Genomic DNA, 24063 nt, shown 5'->3' with positions numbered 1-24063 from the left:
GATGGCTTGGTATACCAATAACAACAATCTAATATTTAATTTTTTTAAAATTGATTCGTATTTCATGATGGAATACTAAAATATAAACTTTTGTAGGACTATGGAGAGTTAAAGCTAATAGCATATGAAAGCAAATAGAATAGGGTACAGGAAGCAAACATGGAGGTGTAGGAAGCAAAGCTCAGTAGTCCAGAGCAACTGGGCCTTAGAGTAAATATATTTTGGGTGAGCCATTTGGGAGTTAGTATTGGCACTATCAACATGGGTGGATTTTTAAATAATTCCAAAACCACCCTTTTTACATAAATATGATTTCATTATAAACTATCCAATAGAATCATGTTTCCATTGTATGCATGGGAGGGTTAAAAAAATTAAACAACAAAAATACCATCTTTTGTTTGTTGACTGAAGGGGTAAAAAAATATAAAATAAAGAAAACATGATTCCATTATCCAGTGCACAACAAAATCATGTTTGTGTTATTTTATTTTATTTTATTTCCCCCTCCTTCTATAAACAATCATATCACAATTTTGTTGTACAATGTTCAACAGAATCATATTTTCCTGGTTTGGTTTTTTCACCACACCATCAAGCAATGACAACCACAAACATGAAAATGTAAACGAACAAAAAAGCAACTTGTGAGCAATATTTGAACAAGTAAAAATTTCCCAATACAAACATAGATGGATAGTTAAAAAAAAACTTAAGAGAGAGAGGAAGGGAAGCAATTTGACGATATTAAGGGGCAGGATGCGTGCGACATGGCGCTACTAGATCTCGATGGGGTGATTGACACGAATGATGGGGGTGGCTGATGCAACACAAATTTGTGCTCGAAACCACTCTGTGGCGGTGTTGACCGTTGTCATCGCGTGGGGATTTAGGTTTGAAAACCCTTCCATGATCTCTCTTTGCCTTTCCAAGATTAAATCTAGAAAACACGAGACAACAACGAATGCAAAAGGAGGTGATGACAACAAAGACGACCTTAATGGACAGTGAAGTTGTTTGGGGGGTGAGAAAATGGTAATGGAGAGTTGGGGTCGAACGAATAGAGAGGAAGAAGAGGTGGTGTGGGGAAATGGTGCTAAGGGTAAGTAAGTATTTTCAAACGTTTTAGTAGTGCCAATATCAATTCCCATCAAGTAGTTGCACGCAAGCTTCCATATAGGTTGTCACCTAATGTTATGGATTCGCATTGCTCTTTAATTATTGTTCCATAGGTCTTCCCGTTCAATGTTACGCTATTGTCTCACTTTATTTTCTCTATTTCCTGTCTCCCCTTCTATTTTTTTTTTCTTTTATTTCTTCATTGTCAAACACATTCAAAACTTTTATTACATGAGTAGTGTGAGTTTTTTTTGCTATGTTATAGATATAAATTATCAATGGTATTTAATTTATAAATGTATAAAAAGTACGACAATTAAATTATATCGTATAATTTAATATAAATCGATATACTAATTTTATAATTTAATGTCAAATTAATAATAACAAATTATAAAATAATATCAAATTAATAATTAATATAACTTAATGATAGAATAAACTCATAAAACTTAATAATAAAACATAATTGTCAAATTTTTTATATATTTATGAACTAAATAATATTTTTTATTTTTTAAAGATTTAATTATCGTCACTTTACATTAATAAAAAAGTAATTATTTATCTTATTTTATCAAACAAACAGTAAAATTTAATATTTCTATTATATCTCCCTAACAATATAATTTGAAACTAATAATCTTAAACCACTAACAATTATTTTTTTTATTGAATATAATAAAAATCTGAAATCCATCTTTAAGATTATAATTTCAAAATCAAACAATCTAATAAAGAATATATTCTAGAAGAAAATAAACCCTGGTCATTTATAGAGTAGTAGTAGCAGCCATCTAATCTTTAATTAATTGTCAAAGAATACAAGAGTTGCAATTATCAATCGTCATTTTCAAAGAATATTTTTTTCTTTCTTTCCTGGTTCAACAAATATAAAAAATTTTAAGTTCAAGATAATATGGTGACTACTGACTTTTATGGCCTGATTCCAGAATGAACTGAATCAACACTGAAAATTTCCGAGGTCACTTTAATTGCCCATCTTAACAATCTACAGTCATGGCAAATATGTTGAGGATTTATTTTATTTTTTAAAAAAAGTTTTAAGTGAAGGCGATCAACTGCTGATGAATATACAAAATGAATAATGATTCTATAAATATTTTTGAGGATACAAAGTTTCAGAAGTCCCAAATTTGCGAAGGCTAACGATAATACTTGAATCCTAAAACAACAGTCTCTTGTGAACCCTCGTGACATGGTAGATCAGCAGCCTTCATCTAACGCATCTAAGGGAAGAACGGTAACAAAACAAGCTCAGTTAAATTAAGTTCTCTATTACCTCTCAGGTTATACAGCAAAATCACCTATTTATATGATAAGTAGAATAGCAAAAATTAACCCAGATAGACATGGAGACAATATTGGACTAGTCTTCAAACTTTATTTTCTCTGAAAGTTACCCACCTGCAACAACAATTACATACGTAACTTGAGAGCAAAACTGTTATGAATCAGCCCAAGGTGGAGCAACTCACCGCAAAACAAGCCAACACAAAAGAATTAAGAACAGACAAAGAGCAGACAGACACTAATCTCGGGACTAAAAGAAAAACATGCAGATCGCATTACCTGGAGGATTTTTGTGACCAGCACAAATCCCAAATGCTGAGCTGACAGGCTCTCATTGGTCAAGAGAGATTCCTCTGTCGACCAGGATTCTTGCTCCACTGCCATTCGTGCTCCTTAGGTCCTGTAGAGGAAATAGAATAACAAACTCAGCATTTCTGTGCCTGTATATATGAATCAAAATGTAAAGGAATGCAAGCAATATAATCAGAAATGCTGAGTTTGTTATTCTATTTCCTCTACAGGACCTAAGGAAAGGAGCACGAAATTGTTATGAGCAGAAATTCTACTCATAAGATCCTAGCGTTCGAGGTCTAGGTATCTCCAGAAAAGGGAGATTAAGGAGATGAATTTTCTGATTAGTTTCTGATATCCAAAACGAAACAAAAGCCATGACTGTACTCAGAAAGCACATCACCTATCTATTTTATGCCTTTCTTCTTTTCTCTGTTTGGGAATCGACAATGAGCATTCTCGATCACCAAGCTCCTTTTCTGGTCGCTTCTCCCACTCAGCTTCATTGTGCTCTTCTTCTTGGGATCTCCCCCGCCTCTCCCTCTGCCTCTGGAGACAAGATCAGTGCTTGGTAATGCTAAACTAGATGAAAACATATTATGATAACTGAAATGGATTATTTTAATCTTATATGCCGTCTCTTCGAAGGGATGAAAATGGTTGGTTATTTGCTCTGTTTGAAGACAATAATAGACGATCAATTAGGCTCATGACTAATCATCTTATCTAACATTGATATAGTTTAGATAAGCATATTTGAAATAGGATTGGCAGATTGTTGAGGTAAAGTATGCTAGTTTCATTGAATGGGGACAAGAATCATGTCGATTAAATTTTCTTTTGATTTTTCTACTGTCTGGTTTAGGCCATTCTTTTAGTTCACTTGATGCGAGTACTTTTTTGCTGCATGGTGAGTTGGATTCATATGCATCACTCTTGTTTTCACATGTTTGGGCTGAAGGGCTTGTTCCATTTTATTTTAATTTATTTTCACATGTTGTTTCTTGTGAATTTATTGAAGTCATAAGATCAACATTATGCGTCACTCATGTTTTGCTAAAGGCCCCGTTCCGTTCCGTTCTGTTTTATTTTGCTTTACTTCTCATGTAATCTTCAAATTTATGTTTTATATGTTTTTTTTTTATGAACTTATTATAATCATATGATTAGTACGGGGATGTTATAATATTAATATTAGATTTAGTATAAATTGAATGTTAATCTTCCTCACACTCTCTGGGAGGGAAATTAAAGCAAGCTGTTGCAGATTTTCTCGCCAAACTGGAAGCTAAAGAGGATTGTGAATCGTGATGTGAAGATTTAGGAAGTGCCTCACAAATCACAATGGCGTCTATCATACTATTATGGCCGATGCAATAAGCGCTCAGTTTATTCGTTTGTAGTCTGTCTCTTCTCTTTTTATTGTCGGACGCTGCCAAAAAAAAATTGTAGGAACTGGTTATTCATAGATAAAATTAGAAATAGAAAATCTTTATCGCTGTGCTGTGTAATATTGTGTTCTTAAATAATAATATTTCTTCAGATGTTTGTTGGTCTTTTTTTTGACATGGAATAAAACAAGACATGTTGAGTGCTTGTTAACATTAGTAACTCAGAAAAACATTCTATTTTTTTTTGTAGTCTTGAGTTTCTATATTGTACATTCTTGATGAAATAAAAGCAACATAATCTCCTAGATGATTACTAAAGAAAAAGAAATTGCGGGCCATTTTAGAAACCGAAATGGGCGATGCAGCTACGAAAACAACCGAGGTAGGTTACAGTGACAAGCAAGACACAGGAGGTGAAGTAGAAGCAGCAACTCCATGAGCATTGTTGCAGGATGCAAGAACGTTTGATCCTGATGAAGTTGAGGTTATGTTGACTAGATCCATGAAGATATCAGTGCACCCTGCACCCGCGCCACAATTCAAAATAATGGCTGTCTCACTATTACAAGTTCCATTGACATAACGATACGTCACGCCACTTATTTGAACTTCAGATGTCTGTATGATCATATTCCAAAAACACAATAAAACTTTGTTATAGATATCTCTCTATACAAAATTAAGTAGGGATACTGCTATGCTAATGACGCAACCAAGTGTAACCTGTTTTTTGTCTTCATTCTGTACATTTTCATAATCCTGGTCAATAATTATAGGATTTTTGGTATTTGTAAGTACGATATGCTCGAACTTGATATTTCTTGCATACCCGCATCCACCCTGTAGGAAGGGAAAATGGAATTAATTCCTTAACTAACTGTGTATTTACAGAAAACAATATCTTATCTTTAATCAATATATATTTGTACGTACCGGCCATGTCTTTATCCTCATTCCATTATCTGCTCCCTTGAAGTTGCAGTTGCTTACATGAACATGCTCCACTGTTTGACAAGTTCCTTTTTTCCCAAGGCTTCCAACACTGAACACATGGCCAAAAGGAAGAGAGATGAGACAGATTTCCATTGATTGAATCAAATTTCCATGATGAAAATGTATTTGTACCTTATACCGTGGCCGGGTCCACAAGTTATACCAGTAATGTTAACATATGACGTGCCACTGTTCATGGCGATGCAGTCATCTCCTATTAAAATGAAATTAAGCTTTAAATTAGTATATGAACTGGCATATATTTTCATTACTATATATGGCCTTGAATGTCGAGAATGTTTTCAATGCCTCTTACCCGTTGCAATGGTTGAGCGCTGAATTAGAATGTAGCTTGATTGAGAAACGTCAATTCCATCAGTGTTTGGGCTATCTTGAGGTGCAGTGATAGTGACATTGAATATGTGTGTGTGATTAGAATTATTTATAGATATATGGTTTCTTGCACTATTGAGATGACGAGTCCCAGTTAGCTGGAGGTTGTTGCAGTTGTGAATAGACAGGGCCTGCATAACATAAATAAATGATTTATGCAGAAAAATTTCAACTCCATTACACCACAAAAATTGAGTACATGTATATCTTACAGTTGGTCTTGAGCAGCTTTTCACCTGCAAATAAAACAACATTAATAAAGTAAAAAAAACTCCAAGGATGCTTCTTGTATCCCAATTTTGAATATGAATGTAAGAAATACAATAAAAAGTAAAACTCACTTTACAAGAATTCCACCAGACAGAACCACTGCCGTCGATTTGTCCACCTCCATCGATTATAAGGCCATCGACGTTAGAAAAATCAATCCACTTGCTAGAGTCCTGACCCTTCCATGCTTCAGTGCTCTTTGGTGCAACAACATCTCCTTCAAGCTTTTATACACATTAAATCAAAGATTCATATCTAAGAAAATGAAATAATCCAACAATGACTCTAGTGGAATTGCATGAGGATAATACTTTTTTGTGTGACTCTCTTAATCTTATATGTGGGCACACAGTTTTACCTGAAAATGAACCGAAGAGAAACTGCAGGGACCACTGAATTGAAGAGGTTTCAACATGAATGTTTTCCCGGGAGGCACCTTGAGGGTTGCAGCACCATTTTTCATTGCACAAACCATACTCCAAGCTTTTAGAAAAGCCTTGTATTATAGTAACAAGCAAAATTTGATGATGGATACGATAAACTAGTGCACTTTGCCAAAAAAGTAATTATTCAATTTTAAACAAAAAAGTCTAACAAAATGATTTACTTGAGAATCATCTGTGAGGCCATCTCCGATAGCTCCATAATCCATCACATTGAAAGTGTTCAGGTTTATAGCAGCTTCGCGTAGTCTGCTACAAGAACAATGCGAAACCAAGTATAATAGGAAGAAAATGGCAATCAGAACTTCCATGACTGTAATACTTTTTTCAGAAACAACAGTAGAGGATGTGGAAAACAAATTTTCCAAGTGTGATGTGATGATATATCCAAGTGAGAAAGAGTGTGTTCCTGAATAGAGCTAGATGGATATATGTAGGTGTGTCCATCTGAACTTGTCATTTATGAGATGAGAGAATTCTTCTTAATACAAATTAATTGAAAGGAGTTTGTTTCATAATACTTAATAAGTTTCTTTTCTGGGTACAAATTAACTGGATTGATGATATAAAATGTATTAAACAAATTATTAATTGGAATGAGTTTGTTTGATAGTAAGTTTCTGGGTACAAATGAATGGTATTGATGATATATCAAACGTTTAAACAAAATAAATTCAAGAAGAAAGAGAAAAAAAAAAGAGTTGACAAATTCAATAGAGATGACATGAGCTAGCATTCAATATTTCATTAAATCTCAATATGTTTCATGACTTTGAACCCCCAGCCTAAAACCAGGGGTGTGCTTGTAGCGACAAATTTTTACACTTGAATAACAATTTAAATTTATAAAAATTTTAAAGCAAATATGTAAAATGATAAAGATTTCTTAAAAAAATTATCACATTTTAATGATTCCAATGCAGCAAATACAATGATTTTTCCTTTTCAATCTGCATGGTAGAATTAGTATTTCATGCAGGGCAAAAGCTGCCTCACATGACCCCTTTCCCCTCAAATCCTACCTTTGAAATACTCTATTCTAAGCATCAACTTTCCTGCCAATTTTAAAACTAACCCTTGCTCAAGCTCATATTTCAATTGTCATTCCAATTCAAGCAAGTCATCCCAAATCTACCAATATACTTTTAAGTGTTTCTGACAAAAGAGAGAAATATCCTTATCCCAAAACTAATAGGCGTTGCTATCTTAAGATATGCAATAAGGAAGTTGATAATGGGCATGATTGTTGATTACTGCTAACTTCTATTAGTTTTGAGATGTCAGTTTGCACGTTATGGCACTGATTATTTTAAAGTTCAGTTCAGTTCGGTGAATAGGCAAAAACATTATTCAGGGAGACCTTTTTGTCTCCTTCCATGTATATCTCACCAAATTTTCACTTGCGGGATTGCTTAATTACACGAAACCATGAACTTTTCCTCCTATCTATTTATAATATAAACATAATTTCTTATGCGTGTAATATTGAGACGTTATTTTAATACATAAGTTAATAGTATTGTTTTCTTTTCACAAAATTATTTTTGCTTAGGTGCAAGTTTCAAGTTTCAAAAATGCAAAGTAAAATTACAAGTTCTGTCCTAAAAAAAACTTGTCATTTCTTATAACTCCTACCTTTCCTTAAAACTCGCGTTTTACATCTCATACAAGCATAACTCAATATAATTTCTTATAACGAATAATAAAAAACATAAGTTACGAAAGATAATAAAACTTATTAATTTTTTTCTTCTCTTTTTCTTATATAAACGAACAATAAAAGCATGAGTTGCAAAAGAAAATGATACTCAGAAATTTGATGCGCCCAAGAAGTAAATGATTCGACCCAAATTTGCTTGTACCTACCTAACCCATTACTGGGTCAACCTGATGGGCCAAACGGTGGGAACAAACTAGCATAGGGGCTTTGCTAGGTGCACCATGCATATATTGCTTGTGCATCCAACATTAAAACAAAATTATAAAAATATCCTTAAGTGTTTTTTGTTTTTACGAATTATATCTGTATAACTCATACGAATTAAGTGATCCGTATGAGTCATACGGATTACATAATCTATATGAGTTAATATGTATGACTCATACGGATAATTCATACAGACGTGATCTGTAAGTATTTTTTTTTATAAAAAAATTCAATTAGTTAATTCGCATGTTTTTTTAATTTATTAATAAATTAATTTTTTAATAGTAAATATTTTTTATTTATAAAAAATATATGAATTAAATAATTCGTATGAGTTATATCAAACTTAATTATTACAAAATTTATTATTTAAATTTACATGTGCATTAAATATATATTAGATATTTTAGTGTTATATATAACATTATTTATTTTATAATATAATTGATCTATTAGCTCAGTTGATTAACTTGAAATTTGACTCCTGCTTGAGCCATTAATTTTAAATTAATTTGTAAAACATATTTTTGAAAAAAAAATAAAAAAAAAACTTACAGATTGGGCTTATACGCTCATACGGATTGGCTAATCCATAAGGCTTACGTATTGGGCTCATACGGATCAGCTAATCCGTAAGCCTCACACGGATTAGCTAATCCGTGTGAGGCTTACGGATTAGTTGATCCGTATCCCTTTTATGGAAGGACAAAATGGGAAAATTATGAAATCAGCAATTTCGTGGGTGCATGTAGCAATGCCCCTAGCAGTATGCTTCTATTTGAGCTTCGGTAGGCTGTCTTTTCCTGCACCTTTTTGGATTTTTTTTTTTTTATCTTTTAGATTGGCCCATATGAAATGTAAAACGTTTAACCAATCCAAAATACGTAATTATTTATGCATCACCGTATTTGCTTTGATGCATACCAATTGCATTCGTAATGGCCTCCCAAGCAAATACTGTGATGCGTTAAATAATTGCCTCCAAAATATAATTTTACATTTTAAATTAATCAATCCAAAAGTAAAAAAAGTACAGGAAACAATTTTTTGGAGGAAGCAGCGGCCTTGAGCTTTTTATGCCTAAAGCCCTCTATTGCCACACCTAATATGATTGATTCAAATAAAATGTAAAAACTAATTAAATGAAATGACAACTCAATAACAAGTGTGATTCAGCATAATTGTTTTTTTTTTTAAAAAAAAAAAACTACTTATCTTAAAAGTTCATTCAAATAACTGAAGGAAACATACAATTATTTCATTAAAATAAGCTAAACAAAATGCACCAAATCCATCTTATTTTGGCTAACCAAAACTTCAAGCCAACTAAGTCGCATCTCACTAAAACCTGAACTTACTCAAAACTTTGAGTCTGGCATGGTATTTGAATTCTAAGCATTGTCCCAAATAAAATCTAGAGTTGTGAAAAAGGCAAGCATAAGACCAATCTTTAACCCATCTGCAAAATACCTCGAACAATTGGATTGCATCTAGAGTTGTTGTGTATAAGGCAAGCATAAAACCAATGTTTAACCCATCTCCCTCCCGCACAAGAGGCTGAAGCAGTGGCGTTGTTATCTGCTGTCAAATGGCTCAAAAACAGTAATTTTCTGCATAATGTTTCTATTGAGCTTGACTTTAACAACTCTTGCAGCTTCCATCAATCTGAGACTGCAGCCAGTATCAGTCAAGCGAGCTAATCATGTAGATCATTGCCTTGCAAGGGAGTCTAAGCCCACAAGTTCATGATTTGATACTAAATTGTATTCAAGTCTTGATTTTAAGTGCAATGACATGAGTTTTGTTGGGTTCAAAAAAACCATCTTCCAACACCTCTAATAGTTGCATCTATATAGCTCTAGACACCTATGCACAATATAACATTCAATCCAAAACCTCAATATATTTGTTGAACACTAAATTACAGAAATTATTTCGGCAAGATCATTTTTAATTAAGCGGTAAATTAACAAACATTTAATAGCTACCTTATTAATTATATTTAATACTCCTCTATAAACTTTTATGTTAAAAAGCAAAAATTAAAACAATATTTTACAACACAATTTTTACTAAGATATTTATCAAATTACTATGGATTATTGGGTTTACTAGTTATATTTAGAAAAATGTGCCTTTACCTATCATCGAGACCAAATACAATAGTTATTCAACAGAAAATGGCCAAAATTACAGCAACAATCCGATAACATTATGCACTGTTCTTATTATGTCTTTTATTCAAAAGTACAATTAGTCACACTAGCTGTTCTTCCTGAGTATAAGATTTGCGATATAACAAACACATAGTCTCGATCTGAAGCTAAAAATATTTGACACGAAAGATTCATGACATTTGTCATGGTATTCTTCAAAGTCGACAAACACAAAACAAAAGATAATCGATCAAATCAATACCCCTTCCACAATAATCAACTTCAAAAATTGAAAAGGCAAAAGGAAATGCATTAACCCTGGTGTATTTGACTCAACATATTCCTAGCCAAGGGGCTAAATTACAAAATCAAGCATCTGCAATAGTCACCTCAACCTCGACACCAGGTTCAATTGTGATCGAGGTTATCTGCTTAACCACATCAGGGGAACTGTAGAGGTCAATGACTCTTTTGTGTACACGCAGCTCAAATCTGTCCCATGTGTTGGTGCCTGGGAAAAAAGCAGTAGTGAAAAATAATATCCAAAACAAAATACACCAAGACAGCAAACAGATAGGGACAATGAGAAAACCTAAGAATAAAACAACATTGCTCTTATTACATTCCATGCTTTTTGACAACCTTGATGACATTTCTAAAACCACCCACAAGAGGCAGCGCCAAAGTTGAAACATAAAATTCAATATGGAGGGAATACAGGTAAATACAAAATAAGATCATAAAGCTACAATTGTGATTAGAATGTAGGAAGCAAGAAGCCCATACAAATGAAGTTCATAAATACCAATTTAAACAAAAATTACCTTCACCACAGGGGGATTTTCTGGTGGTGATGTTAAGAACTTTAGTTGGCATCCTAACAGGTCCCTTCACCCTGAGATGCTTGTCCTTGGCACCACGAACCAGGTCAGCACAAACAGAAGAGTAGGATTTGAGTATTGAATGACGGAAAGATACCCTTCTCGAGATTCTTGACGTTCTTAGAGGAAAGGGTGATTCTAATCTTATGGATTTGCTCCTGTGACTCCTCCAAGCCGGGCTTAGTGGGTTTCATTGCAGCATAAGCCATGTCTCGTCTCCTTTACAAACAAAATTAAGAATGCAAACTGAATCAAAAGGAACATAGAATTTGACAAAGTACGAGGAATCATGATGATATTGATAGAGACAGATACATTTGAGTTTGAGTATCGGAAGCAGAATGCAGCTCTCAAGTTGGGGGACGGCGGAAGCTATGGGCCGGGTCATCCACATGTCCCTTGCTTACGATAAATGAAAAGCACTTTCTAAGAAAATTAATAAATTTAAGGCTTAAATAATAATAATAATAATAATGCATAATATTTTTTTGATAATAGAGTAATAGATATAAAAGATATGAGATATTTAAAAAATAAAAAGCAAGACACAATGACAATGACATGTATTTCCCGTAATAATTCCATTTATCCACTTTTATTTTTTAATTGATTTGGATTTAGTGAAGGTTGATGAGGACGGTGTGCACTCCACTAAAAATACCATGTATTCCAAATATCCGATTAAATATTTGTTTCTGGTCTGCAACCTAAAATTCTATGTGAGTGAATTGGGAGGATGCTGTGTCTGGGTCGATTCGGCGGGGTCTCTCACTACCCAATCAAATCCGGTTGGAGTCGGAGGGACTACACCAATAACAGGCCCAGATGGTGTTTGATGGCCGCCCAGGAATCCGACTCTTCTTTTGCACCCTCTCTTGACTCCGACAAAACCGCCTCTGCTGGGTCCCTTTTCTATTCTCTCTCTCTCTCTCTCTCTCTTTTTTCCTTTCTTCATTCTTCCATTCTATTCTATCCGCAGATTCTGCATCATTGAAGGCCCAGAAACGGTACAGGATTTTGCCAAGATGGAACTTCAAGAAATTCAGGACAACATTCGAAGTCGGAGGAACAAAATCTTCTTACACATGGAAGAGGTCTCACCTTCCTATGACATCTTATATACTGCTGCTGTTTCTCCGAGAAAGGGTTCTTCAGTTGGATATTTCATTACTTTTATTTTTGTATAGCACTATATCAGATATTGAGGTGGTCTTGTTGGCTATGGTTCTATTTCCCTCTATCAAAATTATGTTGATCTACTATTTTTTCTTCACTGACTTTCCAAATTTAGTACAAAACCTGTTCAAAATTCAAATTGCCATTCATGCATCTTACTCTCTGGGAAGTCCTTTTCTCAAACAACATCCTCTTATTTTGTAGGTTCGTAGGCTTAGGATACAGCAAAGAATTAAAAGTGCCGAACTTGGAATTTTAAACGAAGAGCAAGAGAATGAACTCCCTAACTTCCCATCATTCATTCCTTTCTTGCCTCCTTTGGTAAGTCTCTTGGAGTTAGACTTAATCACAGCGATTCTGTCATTGTTTTTTATGAGCATGAAGAATTTACTTTTCATAGCAAGGCTTTGGTTAAATGGTAATTAATTTATTATTTGCAGACTTCAGCAAATCTCAAGCAATATTATGCAACCTGTTTTTCTCTTATTGCCGGGATAATTCTTTTTGGTGGTCTCCTTGCACCTAGTGTAAGATTTCTTCTGCACCTAGTTCTCTGTTTTGAAGATTGAATACGCTATCAAATATGAAATTAGCAAGGATTTTTTGTTGGTTGTTACCTTTGCAATTTTCTATGGATTAATTAACTTGGAAAGAATTGACTACGATTGCTTTTATTTTTATAATAAAACATCATCCTCAATGTGAACCTAACTTATTGTACTGGTGCAAGAAATGTTCCGTTGCATATTCTACTCCATTATTGATATATACACAGACGAAAGGCATACTTGATATTAAAAAGAACTGAATTTTGATGTATACATTTCCTATTTTTGTCTGGGTTAAATGCTTATGCATTGACAATATAAAATAGTTTTACACTATCATCAAATCATAAAATATTGTTTGAATTACTTTAAGATAATTATTTTAACAGTTAACAACCTTATTCATATATCGTGGGTTGTGATTAGATGACTATGTAAAACATTTTACATTGTCAGTGCATAACCTTTTTTTCTCTTTTTATCTATATCTTTTGTGGAGATTTTAGTAAAACATGAAGTCAATTAGTTTATCAACTTTCAGTCTTTTCATTTTATTTTTTTTTAAAATTTCTCAGTTGGAGCTTAAGCTTGGACTAGGGGGCACATCTTATGCAGATTTTATTGAAAGTTTACATCTTCCTATGCAACTGAGGTAGCATCTTTTCCTGATCTGCTGTTTCCTTTTATACTTCTCAGAAGGAGCATTGAAAAGTAGTGCAATATTCCCAGAATCTGATAGTATTGAAGTTTTATGAATAGAGTTGCATGTTACTTTGTCTGTATATGAATATTTGATTAGTGTTAGTTCACTGCTGCTAAAATGAATCTCAGTGCATTCCATTTATTCTTTCCTATCATGACTCAATTCTGTTGGATATTCTAGTCAGGTTGATCCCATAGTGGCATCATTCTCTGGAGGAGCAGTTGGAGTAATCTCGGCATTAATGGTGGTTGAGATAAACAATGTAAAACAGCAGGAGCAGAAAAGATGCAAATACTGTCTTGGTACTGGTAAGATTTCAAAACCTCTTCTGTTATCTGCATTTTTGGAGTCAAACGTCTTAATGGTGGAACTGAAGGATTTTGTCATGCTTCTTGGTATTATCCTTTCCTCTTCTTACTGCACATCATGGACCATTTCTACTTTCTAGTTGCAAAGGAAGACGGGGTGAACTATTGCAATTAGAAAGGGGAAATCTAAATCACGAAATAAAATGAAGCTTGGATGTGTTTCTGTATCATTCCAGACCATATTCACAATAATAATCATTCTTTCTTCGCAGTATCAGAGAATTCTTCTGATACTGTCTGACTCTGATCCCTTGTCCATGATGTTAAGTGTCAAAATGGGACACCTCTACTTTCTTTAATAACATAATTGCAGAGAATTATTGTAGCATAAAATGCATAGCTTATGTCCTTGTGAAACGCAATGCAGAGAGGCCTGGAACTATTTATTGCTTCTCACTCAGCTTTCATAGTTTGGGTTGCATTTTTTCAGCCAATTGGAGATTTTAATCATATATCTCTCGAAGCTAACTGCAAGAAAGTTGACTAATGTATTATGCTTTTGCTGTCAGGATATCTTGCATGTGCTCGCTGTTCAAGCACAGGAGCACTTGTTCTGATTGAACCAGTATCCACAGTCAAAGGTGGAGATAAGCCTCTTTCACCACCAAAAACTGAGAGATGTTCAAATTGCTCTGGATCTGGCAAGGTCGGTTATTAGAAGTATTGACTTCATTGTCTGTTACCTTTACACTAATTATATTAAAGAACAGCCATAATCTACATGACTAAAGCTCAATGTCATTCATTTAAAAAAACATTGAAATTGTTAACTGTAATAAGTGCAAAATATTACGTTAGGATGCCTTTTGCAACAGTAAACATATGTTTAGCTATTTTTCAAGATGTTTGGTTTTATGTATGTATTCTGTCTTAAAACAGGATTTTAGCTTTAAAATCAATTTTAAGTTTTGAGAGTTAAAATTCCATACCAAGTTTTACTATAAACTTTTAATTTTACAAAAATAAACCACTTCACTTGAAATTCACTTTTAACCAAAATCAATTTTAAAAGTCGAATTCATTGGAAATCAAGTTTGCAACTGCCCACGTAAACACAGATAAATTGGTACAAGTTGTTACTTGCTAGGTCCACAGCACCACAGTGGTTGTTGAGTGTTTTTTCTTCTATCATGCTCAACTCTGAATCTCTGATTGCAGGTTATGTGTCCAACATGTCTTTGCACTGGAATGGCCATGGCAAGCGAACATGATCCACGAATTGATCCATTTGATTAGAGGTTCAGTAATTATAGTTATCCCGAGCAGTTATAAGAAAAATCTGGTATTTTTTGTTGAAGTGGTTTTTATTTCCGAGCAGGTTCAATAATTTGGAAGTGGTATTCGTTTCCGTGGCGGAGAAATGGATTTTCTGTAAATATGTATAAACACTTACATGAAAAAGAAAATTGTTAAAAATATATAGACAGTTTCCCTTTATTTTTGAGGATTGAAAGTGGTGCAGATATAAAGTTCACCAAGTGGTTGGAGAAGGGAGAAGGAATTTTGGGTTCGAATCTCTCGTGACATTTCTAACTAAACTAACATTTTACGCTGGAAAAAGTGTTTACTTTTTGAAAATGATTATAGAACATTTTTCTAGCAAAAGGAACACAAGCTTCACTTGTTTCCTAACAAACTTTTTATTGTAATTTAATCATTCTTCTCTATAATTTATGACTATGTTTATCAAAATTAGTTGAAAAATTAGTTGAAAAATTAACAGGAAGGAAGAAAATTAATCGGTAGTTGAAAGTTTTTAAGTTAATTTATTAAATTATAAGTATTTAGTAAAATTAGTTATTAAAATAATTGAAAAATAAAAAATAATATATATATATATATATATATATTTATATGATGTTATATATACATTTTTATTTTATTTTATGAATAAAAACTTATTTTGAAGTGTTATAATTTTATTAAGGAATCTAATGCACTTAGTTGAGTATGCATGTAAGTTGTAAATTTACCCGTATCTATATTTGTGTTTTTAAAACTATATGTAGTTTATTCTCTAAAAGTAAAAAAGATAATTAAAAAATTGACTTTGTAAAACTAATTAAATATTGATGGATTAAAAGATGAAATAATTGTTTATTTTCCCATTCATCCTAGATCATGCAATGAACACTGCCGGTTGTTGAGATCAATTTAAGAATCACCGCAATTAATTATTCTTAGTTATCATTTAAATAAAACAGTTAACACAATTTTTCACATTTTGAAAAGTAATAATGGTAATATATGTATGTTGTCATTTCGTTTACTAGGTTGCACACTTTTTTTTTTTTTTGGAAGGTGGCCTCTATGGCCAGTTACAGCGCCGGTGCCGTTAAGCAGGTTACACACTTTATAATTTATATAAAGAATTCAATTAAAGTATAATAAAGTTTTTACACAATAATTTAAAAACGTGTTGTGATATCTTTTCACGAATTTGATACACAAGTAACAATTTTTATATCAAAATCATTATATATATAATATATTTTTAAAAAACTAAAGTAATTAAATAGATTTTATTAATATGAAACCAAGACAGGTACAAGAAGTACTGAAGTACCAGCATGAGTAAAAACAAAATATGCATTAGGTATACATGAACTACCTGCATCACATAACTACTTAAGAATAACACATCACTCCAAGACAACACCAGTGCTACAATTTAAACAAGCACTAGGCTGTAATATGAATTTGATATATAAATAATAATATAGTAACAAAATATTAGAAGACAGTTTAAATTTTTTTTTACAGCAATAATACTTTAATAATAAACTTTTATGTAAAGTATATTCTGACGGGTAAAAAAAATATTAATTTTGTAAACTAATTAAATATTATATTGATGGATTTTTAAAATGAAATAATTTTCTTACTGTTTCATTTACGCAAGATCATGCAAAGTAGAATGTTGGTTGTTAGTCTATTTAATTAAAGGAACTACGTACCCAATTATTATTCTGAGTTAACATGTATAGGTGAGAGAGTTGATGCGATTCTGTGATTTCATGCTATAAAAAGTAACTAGAAATACAAATAAACATATAACTGTCTTGAAAATATATTTCAATTGTTTAGCTAGAGAAGGCCAATTAGAGGATGGATAGAACTGTTGATGCCGATATTGTGATCGTGGGAGGTGGTATTTGTGGCCTTGCAACAGCCCTTGCCCTTCACAGGTTTTGTTTTACCTCTTCTCTTCTTCATTACGCATGCAAATGATCTATAGTTTTTCCTTCCTCCACATCATCTTGTTCATGGTTGTTAGAATCTTATGATTTTGCGATTCAAATCGCGCAATATAATACGATTCAGCTATTCAACAATTAATTTATATTATATATGTGATGTCTTGCATAAGCTGTGTCAGAATTAGATGAGTCATTACATATCACCTATATGAATTAGATGTTTCAGAATTTTGTTGTTTTGCCTTCTTTTTGTTTTTGTTTTTCTTTTGCAAATTCGATCCCAGATTTTTTTATTTTTTTTTGCATAAGCTTAAATTATTAAATAAAAAGATACTAAAGAAATATAATGCTATTTAAGAATTCTAGTGGTCTCTTTTTTATCATTCTTCTGAAATGGAAGATCCACATTGTCACTCGTTTATTCTACATACTCTATTTGGCTTGTTTTGTCAGTTCCTAATTTAAAATTATTGCACCGAAATTACTTAATGATATATTCCACACTACTTTTATTTCATCACTGAATCGTACGATTTATGACTCAAAATTTAGGTTAGTAACTTACGAGTTGAATCATGATGTGATGCATTTATTGTTTCTTCCATACCATATGAGATTCCATTTGCAATATTAACTTAATTACTTTCAGGAAGAGAATTAAAAGTCTGGTGTTAGAAAGATCAGAGAATTTGCGAGCCACAGGAGCAGCTATAATAGTGCAGGCAAATGGCTGGCGTGCACTTGATCAGCTTGGCATTGGCTCAACACTTAGACAAACTGCTATTCAAATAGAAGGGTAACAATGATGTAACATCTTTCGATATTTCATCCTAATACATAGAGAGAGAAGATAAAATTTAATGATATGTAGTTTTTAATTGATAAAAACAAAATGAATGATTTCAGGGGAAGATTTATATCTCTCAACGAGGCTGAGCCAATGGAATTTCCATTTGGGTGAGTTAGAGGGTACTTTTTTTTGTACAAGTAGAAATCGTGGGAATGGAACATCATATATATAGTTAACTTGATTTTGTTAATAATAATAATAAAAAAAAAACAGGGTTAATCAGGAACTTCGTTGTTTAAAGCGTACTGATCTGGTGAAAGCCATGGCCGATAATTTACCGGTGGGGACTATACGTACGAACTGTCAAGTGGTTTCCATTGAATTAGATCCTTTAACACACTCTCCACAGCTTCTGCTTAGCAACGGAAGCATCCTTCAAGCTAAGGTAATATTTGTGTGTATCTTTTCTCATGTCCACATAGCGAACATTGCTTCTTTTTTTTTTGGGTGAAAATGGTTGTCGTCAGAAAGTTAAATTGAGTTGTGAAAGCGTGAGTTGCTACACCAAATGGATTAGAATAATTACACAGGTGCATGCATGTAACATGTTTATACTTCAGGTTGTTATTGGATGTGATGGCGTGAATTCTGCCATTGCAAATATGTTTGGGTTACACCGAACGAAGCTCTTGCTTTTCTCTACATGTGTTGCACGAGGCTTCACAAATTTTCCAAATGGTCATCAATTTGCCAGTGAGTTTGTTGTGATGAGCAGAGGTCAAGTCCAACTCGGAAGAATCCCAGTGTCTGACCAGCTCGTTTATTGGTTTGTCACAAGGCCAAGGACTTCTAAAGGTTTAGTCTCTAGTAATTAAAACTCACTTCTTAATTTGATCTTATAATGTGAGAATTATTAAATGAATGAATTAAAAAGCAGATTCAACAATTTGGAAAGAGCCAGTTCTTATTAGGCAGTCATTAATAGAATCAATGAAAGGTTTCCCAGAAGGGGCTGTGGAGATGATACAAAACTGCAAGTTGAGCTTCTTGCATCTGACTGAGTTGAAGTATCGAGCACCGTGGGACTTGGTCTTGAACAAGTTCAGGAAAGGTACAGTGACAATTGCTGGTGACGCAATGCATGCCACAGGCCCATTCATTGCACAGGGTGGCTCAGCTTCCATAGAAGATGCCCTGGTTCTGGCTAGATGCCTGGCCCAAAAGAAATTTGCGGAAGGGATGAACATCGCAGACGCAGAAGAAGCATTTGATCAATATCTCAAAGAAAGGAAGATGAGAATCTTTTGGCTCTCTTTGCATTCTTTCCTTGTTGGGAAGAAGCTTGACACCAAATCATCCATAGTCAGATTCATTATCCTTGCAATCATGGCCATTCTGTTTAGAGACCCCGATTGGCATTCCCGCTATCATTGTGGACTTCTATAGGATGATTTTTCATTTCAACTAATCTTATGCACATATACTGCTACTATTATTCAATACATCAATTTATTCCATAAAATATCATTAATAAAAGCTCTGATTATGTATTCATTTTTGGATTATTTTACATCAAGATTGTAGCCGATGATTAAGGATTATTTTAAGGTACACACGTTTTGAATCATCCTTTGATTAATTTATTGGAAACGAACATGCTATTTTGTGCACCATTACGTAGCAAAGATAAAAAAATAATTACAAATTATATTTCAATAAGTCATGGACCAAATGGATTTGATGATTTCAAGTTCATGTTATCGATAACTAGTAGTATAAAGTTGCATTCAAATGTGATCTTTGTATTTATGAGTGCTTTGCTCAAGCTAACACCTAAGTATAGATTGAAATAAACTTCATGATTTTTTTTATCTAGTTTTAAAAGGTTGTTGGTTTTCTCTTCTCACTAGAGTATTTTTTTTAGGGTAAATCCTCTCATGTAGAGTATTATCCAATAAATTTATTCTTGGTGGTCCAATAACCTCGGTGTTACGATCTTTTGTAAATATAAAGAAGTCAATGAAAGCATTAATTAATAAATAATTGGTTCAAGTGGTATTGAGTTCAATTTCTTTAAATAAAATCTCGTGCTTGAGCCTTGAATTGAAAAAATATGATTCAAGAAAAATATCTCACTAAAAGTGATCTAATTAGGTTCCCCAATAGTTGATTAATTATCAATGATAAATATTCGACACTAATGTCATTGGCATTAAAAATAAAAATAAAAAAGCTAATGGTACAATCAATTTAGATTGGATTGTCCAATTATTATTGTTTTGAGCAAATTATACTCATCCCCCCAAGTTAGTGATTGTTATACTTACACCTTCTCTCTGAAATCTCATTTCTTTTGTCTCTCCTTAACCATCACTGTTATTAATGGTGTTAGTTTTTTGTGAAAATGTCCTAAGAATTCTTATCACTCTTGTGCAAGTCTGCTCTTAACCCAAGTTCACGTTGGGTTTCACCTACGAAAATACCATCAACTCACTCCTCACCTTCCTCATCAACTTTGTCACCTTCATCAACCACAACAACTTCATTGTCCCTACTTCCTTCAACGTTGTCTACAACCTCTTTCAGTATCATGATGATCTCACCAGTGACTAGTGCTCTCGTTGTGTGTCACATGCAGTCACCTAACTCGACAACCTCTGTTTCACCTCCTGTGACAACGCATTACAGCTCGACAGCTATTTCATCAAGTACGATAATGCTACCTTCATCGGAGTTGTTATGAATTAAGCAGATACTACACAATGGTATTGAAAAGAAAGGAACACCTAGGTTAATCAAGAGTTTTTGGAGAAGATGAGAGAATTAATGGGAGATAAGTTTTTGTTGTATATCTATTAATGGTGTTAGTTGGAAGCCTTGTAAAGGCTACTACACTTCCACTAACTACATAGTTATGAAAAGTAAATGTATTACCTAACTCCTAACAATCTCTCCCTTTCCTAAAATACAAGAGAGAAAACAAAAACAATAAGGTAAAATAAATTCTAATGGGTCAAGGACGTGATAGCGGCACTACTAAATCCTCATTTTACAGTGAGTCAGGGAATCAAAGTGGAATGAAAGATAAAAAAACACAAAAAAGTATGGTGTATAATAAAAAAAGAATGAAATTGAATATAATAAGCACTAACTTTGGGGTGTGAATGTAATTTACTCTATTATTTTTAATCAATTTGTTTACAAATTCTCATTATCTTGTATATATATTCTTCTTTGCTTATCATATAGCATCTCTTTTCAATTCTCCCATCTAGAGTTTGACTAGTTTTTAACTTTGTATCACTTTGTAAAATAAAGTGTTTCATTAAGATAAAATTTCAATATATTCCTATATTATAAACTACAGAATAATATTTAATTTGTAGAGTAAAAATCTTTCTTTTATTTTTTTATTTTTTACGCCATGTTATGTTTGGTAACAAAAAGAAAATAGAAAAAAAAATGTGAACATAGGTAGGTAAAAAAATGGAGTGAAAATGTGTGTATTTAATTAATTTAAGAGAAATAATGAAGAAATGGAAAATAAATAGGGAGAGAAAAAAAATAACTCAATTAATTATCTCTTGTAGCATAATCGACTATTTTTAAATAGAAAGTCGATTTTAAACCCAAGTGAATGTCATATTTGCATTTACCGATGTTTTTAAACTACCATGAACGTCATTTGCTATACATTTACCCGTGGTTTGAACTCTCCCGTAAATGTCGTAACTTATGCAACGCCTTCTTGTGACAATTAATTTTTACAACTCTCATAAATGTCATCAACTATGCATTTATCTGTGGTTTGAATCCCCATAAATGCCATTAGTTATGCATCACCTTCTTTTGTAAAGTTTGGTGAGGTTTGCAAAAAATAAAAATAAAATGGTGAGGGATCCATTCCTTTTCATTTTTCCATCCCTTCACTTTGGCGTTACCAAATGACTCATGAATTATATTGTCCCTTTATTTCTTCTTTTTTCCTTCTTCCTTTTCCCTTCTTTTATATTTTCTTCTACCAAACAAAGGGTCACTAAGGATTTTAAACACATTGTCTCTCCACTCATTGGAAGGTGCATTTCATTTTTCATGTACCTTTTGAATAAGAAATCATATTTAAAATGTGAAAGCTAAAATATTAGCTTATTAAAATCACACATTAAATGTGAAATCAAACACACTATTAATTATCTTAAAAGTATTATTATACTTAATTTTCTTAATCAATTATTTATTTCAATTTTTAAAAAAATCTTATATTATAATTTAAATTGTTTATTATAAATTTAGAATACAATTTATATATTCAAAAATATTTTTTGTAATGAATTTTAAATAAAATATAATGTATAAATTTTAAAAATAATAATATAAAAAATATTTTTGTGTAATGATGTACCACTTAAAAGTTAAAACATTAGTCGGAATTAAAAATATACTTAATTTCTTCCAGAGCCGTACAAAACGCGGGCAATAGAACTAGTTGACTCTAAAAAAGTTAACGTTTTATTGCGAAAACGAAAATGAAAATTAAAAAATTTGTTCAAAGCCAAGGAAAACCGCCTTTCCGATTCTATCGTCACTCCCTACTGCTTGGGAGTTATGATAATTGAATCTTTTATTTTACTCATTACACGTACGTCTAGTACAACTTTGATCATTATTTATTCTAATTATTTAATATTTATTTAGTATTTCTATATTTATTTTTAAATATTACATATATTTTTTGGGTGTACAATTTCAACCATGAGATTCAAATCTAAAATTAAAGTCTGATACCAACTATCAAAGTTTCCACAACTCCATCGATCATAGTGAATAATCCTTAATTCTTTACACATATTTTAGTTAGGCATAATACTTTGTTTTTTTATAAACTAATACAATAAAATATTATTTTTTCTTATATTTAAATAATTAAATATTTATGAATGAATGTTAAATAAACATATTAGGTCTAGGGATCATCCGCATCAAAATAAAAGAAATAAAATATAAATAAATTTTAGAATTGGATTAAAATAGTAAAATTTCTAAAATATAATAACCAAATATCCCCATTTTAAAATATGTGTAGCAGAATTATTTTTAAGCTTTTATTTTATTATCATGAAAGTTGTGCTATCCTGTAAGTAGTTTATATTTTATTCCCATAAAAAAGAGGATAGGTATATGATATTTTCATGGAAATGAAAGTTCTTATCTACCATAAACTACCTATTCTCACTATGTTTATTTACCTTTCTCCTTCACTTTTATTTTTTTCATTTTTAAATTATTTTTTTAAACTTTTTTCTAAAATTACTAAATACTATTCAAACATGTTAATTGGATTAACATTCTTATGTATTAATATTTCCATAAATGCAAGATTATGTCATGCAACAAACGTCTCCTTGTAAATGATGGTAGAATATGAAAATAAGATAAGAGTATGACAGGATAATGAAAATATAAGCATTAATTTTATCTAATATTTGATACACACTAAATCGGATAACATTGTTGTGTTATCAAAATTGTTTTAATATATATCATATCATATTAGTGATTATTTTAAAATAATATATAAGATAATGTTATATTACTAATAATAAAATCATTAAAAAAATATAAAACTAAAATCAATAAAAATTCAAAAGTAAAAAAATTTAATTTAATCATCAATTTAAAAAGTGGATATTAGCATTGATTTTACAGATTGTTTTGACTCATCTTACCCTTTAGTTTTTTTATATAATTAAAAATTTGTAATAAATAGATATTTTAAATATTTAAGTTTTATTACGATTAAAATTTACAAACTAAATATTTTTAATATATAAATGATTTTCTTACTTTGTATATCTGATTTTTCTTTCTCTATCTGATTCCAATTAAAAATAGCTTTATATGGCAATTTACTTATTATAAATTTAAATCATAATTTACTTATAATTTTTAATTATGATATGATTTGAATATTTAATTTATTTTTTGCTGAAGATATTTAGAAATAAAAAAAGAATGATTTTATTATAAATTTGAATTGAATTATAAGTAAAATTTTATTCAAAAGTGGATTACTAAACAAAATTTCATCCATTCCACTATA

At 31.8% G+C, this 24063-nt stretch overlaps 5 protein-coding genes and 1 long non-coding RNA gene across 7 annotated transcripts; 3 read left to right on the top strand and 3 right to left on the bottom strand.

The window, feature by feature from the left end:
• The first annotated feature begins 2887 nt into the window (after positions 1 to 2887).
• Positions 2888 to 4266, top strand: LOC114379729. The gene is made up of 2 exons (XR_003659580.1): positions 2888 to 3295; positions 3992 to 4266. It is a non-coding gene; the product is annotated as an uncharacterized LOC114379729 (long non-coding RNA).
• Positions 4267 to 4302: 36 nt separating this feature from the next.
• On the bottom strand, positions 4303 to 5201 carry LOC114380240 (probable polygalacturonase At3g15720). The gene is made up of 3 exons (XM_028339245.1): positions 5049 to 5201; positions 4839 to 4955; positions 4303 to 4733 (listed from the first exon to the last, which is right to left on the bottom strand). Exons 1-3 carry the CDS (start codon positions 5199 to 5201, stop codon positions 4503 to 4505), a joined length of 501 nt encoding a protein of 166 aa, XP_028195046.1. The 3' UTR covers positions 4303 to 4502.
• Positions 5202 to 5209: 8 nt separating this feature from the next.
• LOC114380239 (probable polygalacturonase At3g15720) lies at positions 5210 to 6548 on the bottom strand. The gene is made up of 6 exons (XM_028339244.1): positions 6379 to 6548; positions 6130 to 6267; positions 5843 to 5995; positions 5714 to 5737; positions 5425 to 5632; positions 5210 to 5322 (listed from the first exon to the last, which is right to left on the bottom strand). Exons 1-6 carry the CDS (start codon positions 6523 to 6525, stop codon positions 5210 to 5212), a joined length of 783 nt encoding a protein of 260 aa, XP_028195045.1. The 5' UTR covers positions 6526 to 6548.
• Positions 6549 to 10331: 3783 nt separating this feature from the next.
• LOC114379208 (40S ribosomal protein S20-2-like) lies at positions 10332 to 11607 on the bottom strand. Its single transcript, XM_028337814.1, has 4 exons — positions 11494 to 11607; positions 11276 to 11397; positions 11122 to 11235; positions 10332 to 10808 (listed from the first exon to the last, which is right to left on the bottom strand). Coding segments are annotated over exons 1-4 (381 nt in total). The 5' UTR covers positions 11496 to 11607; the 3' UTR covers positions 10332 to 10665.
• Positions 11608 to 11842: 235 nt separating this feature from the next.
• On the top strand, positions 11843 to 15470 carry LOC114377959 (protein ORANGE, chloroplastic-like). 2 transcript variants are annotated; one of them, XM_028336443.1, is made up of 9 exons: positions 11843 to 12081; positions 12158 to 12272; positions 12559 to 12675; positions 12795 to 12881; positions 13478 to 13554; positions 13786 to 13913; positions 14483 to 14619; positions 15132 to 15211; positions 15292 to 15470. In XM_028336443.1, the coding sequence occupies exons 1-8, from the start codon at positions 11915 to 11917 to the stop codon at positions 15207 to 15209; spliced, it is 906 nt and encodes a 301-aa protein (XP_028192244.1). In that variant the 5' UTR covers positions 11843 to 11914; the 3' UTR covers positions 15210 to 15211; positions 15292 to 15470. The 2 variants fall into 2 exon arrangements, with proteins under 2 accessions (XP_028192244.1, XP_028192243.1); XM_028336442.1 differs by having other exon boundaries at positions 15132 to 15470.
• A 1573-nt stretch (positions 15471 to 17043) lies between these two features.
• LOC114379699 (monooxygenase 1-like) lies at positions 17044 to 19558 on the top strand. The gene is made up of 6 exons (XM_028338386.1): positions 17044 to 17161; positions 17823 to 17969; positions 18080 to 18130; positions 18237 to 18408; positions 18584 to 18818; positions 18901 to 19558. The coding sequence occupies exons 1-6, from the start codon at positions 17082 to 17084 to the stop codon at positions 19407 to 19409; spliced, it is 1194 nt and encodes a 397-aa protein (XP_028194187.1). The 5' UTR covers positions 17044 to 17081; the 3' UTR covers positions 19410 to 19558.
• The last annotated feature ends 4505 nt before the right edge of the window (positions 19559 to 24063 follow it).

This window comes from Glycine soja, chromosome 12 (genome assembly GCF_004193775.1).
Source record: "Glycine soja cultivar W05 chromosome 12, ASM419377v2, whole genome shotgun sequence".
Lineage (NCBI taxonomy): Eukaryota > Viridiplantae > Streptophyta > Magnoliopsida > Fabales > Fabaceae > Glycine > Glycine soja.
This window is presented reverse-complemented; position numbering and strand designations above follow the sequence as displayed.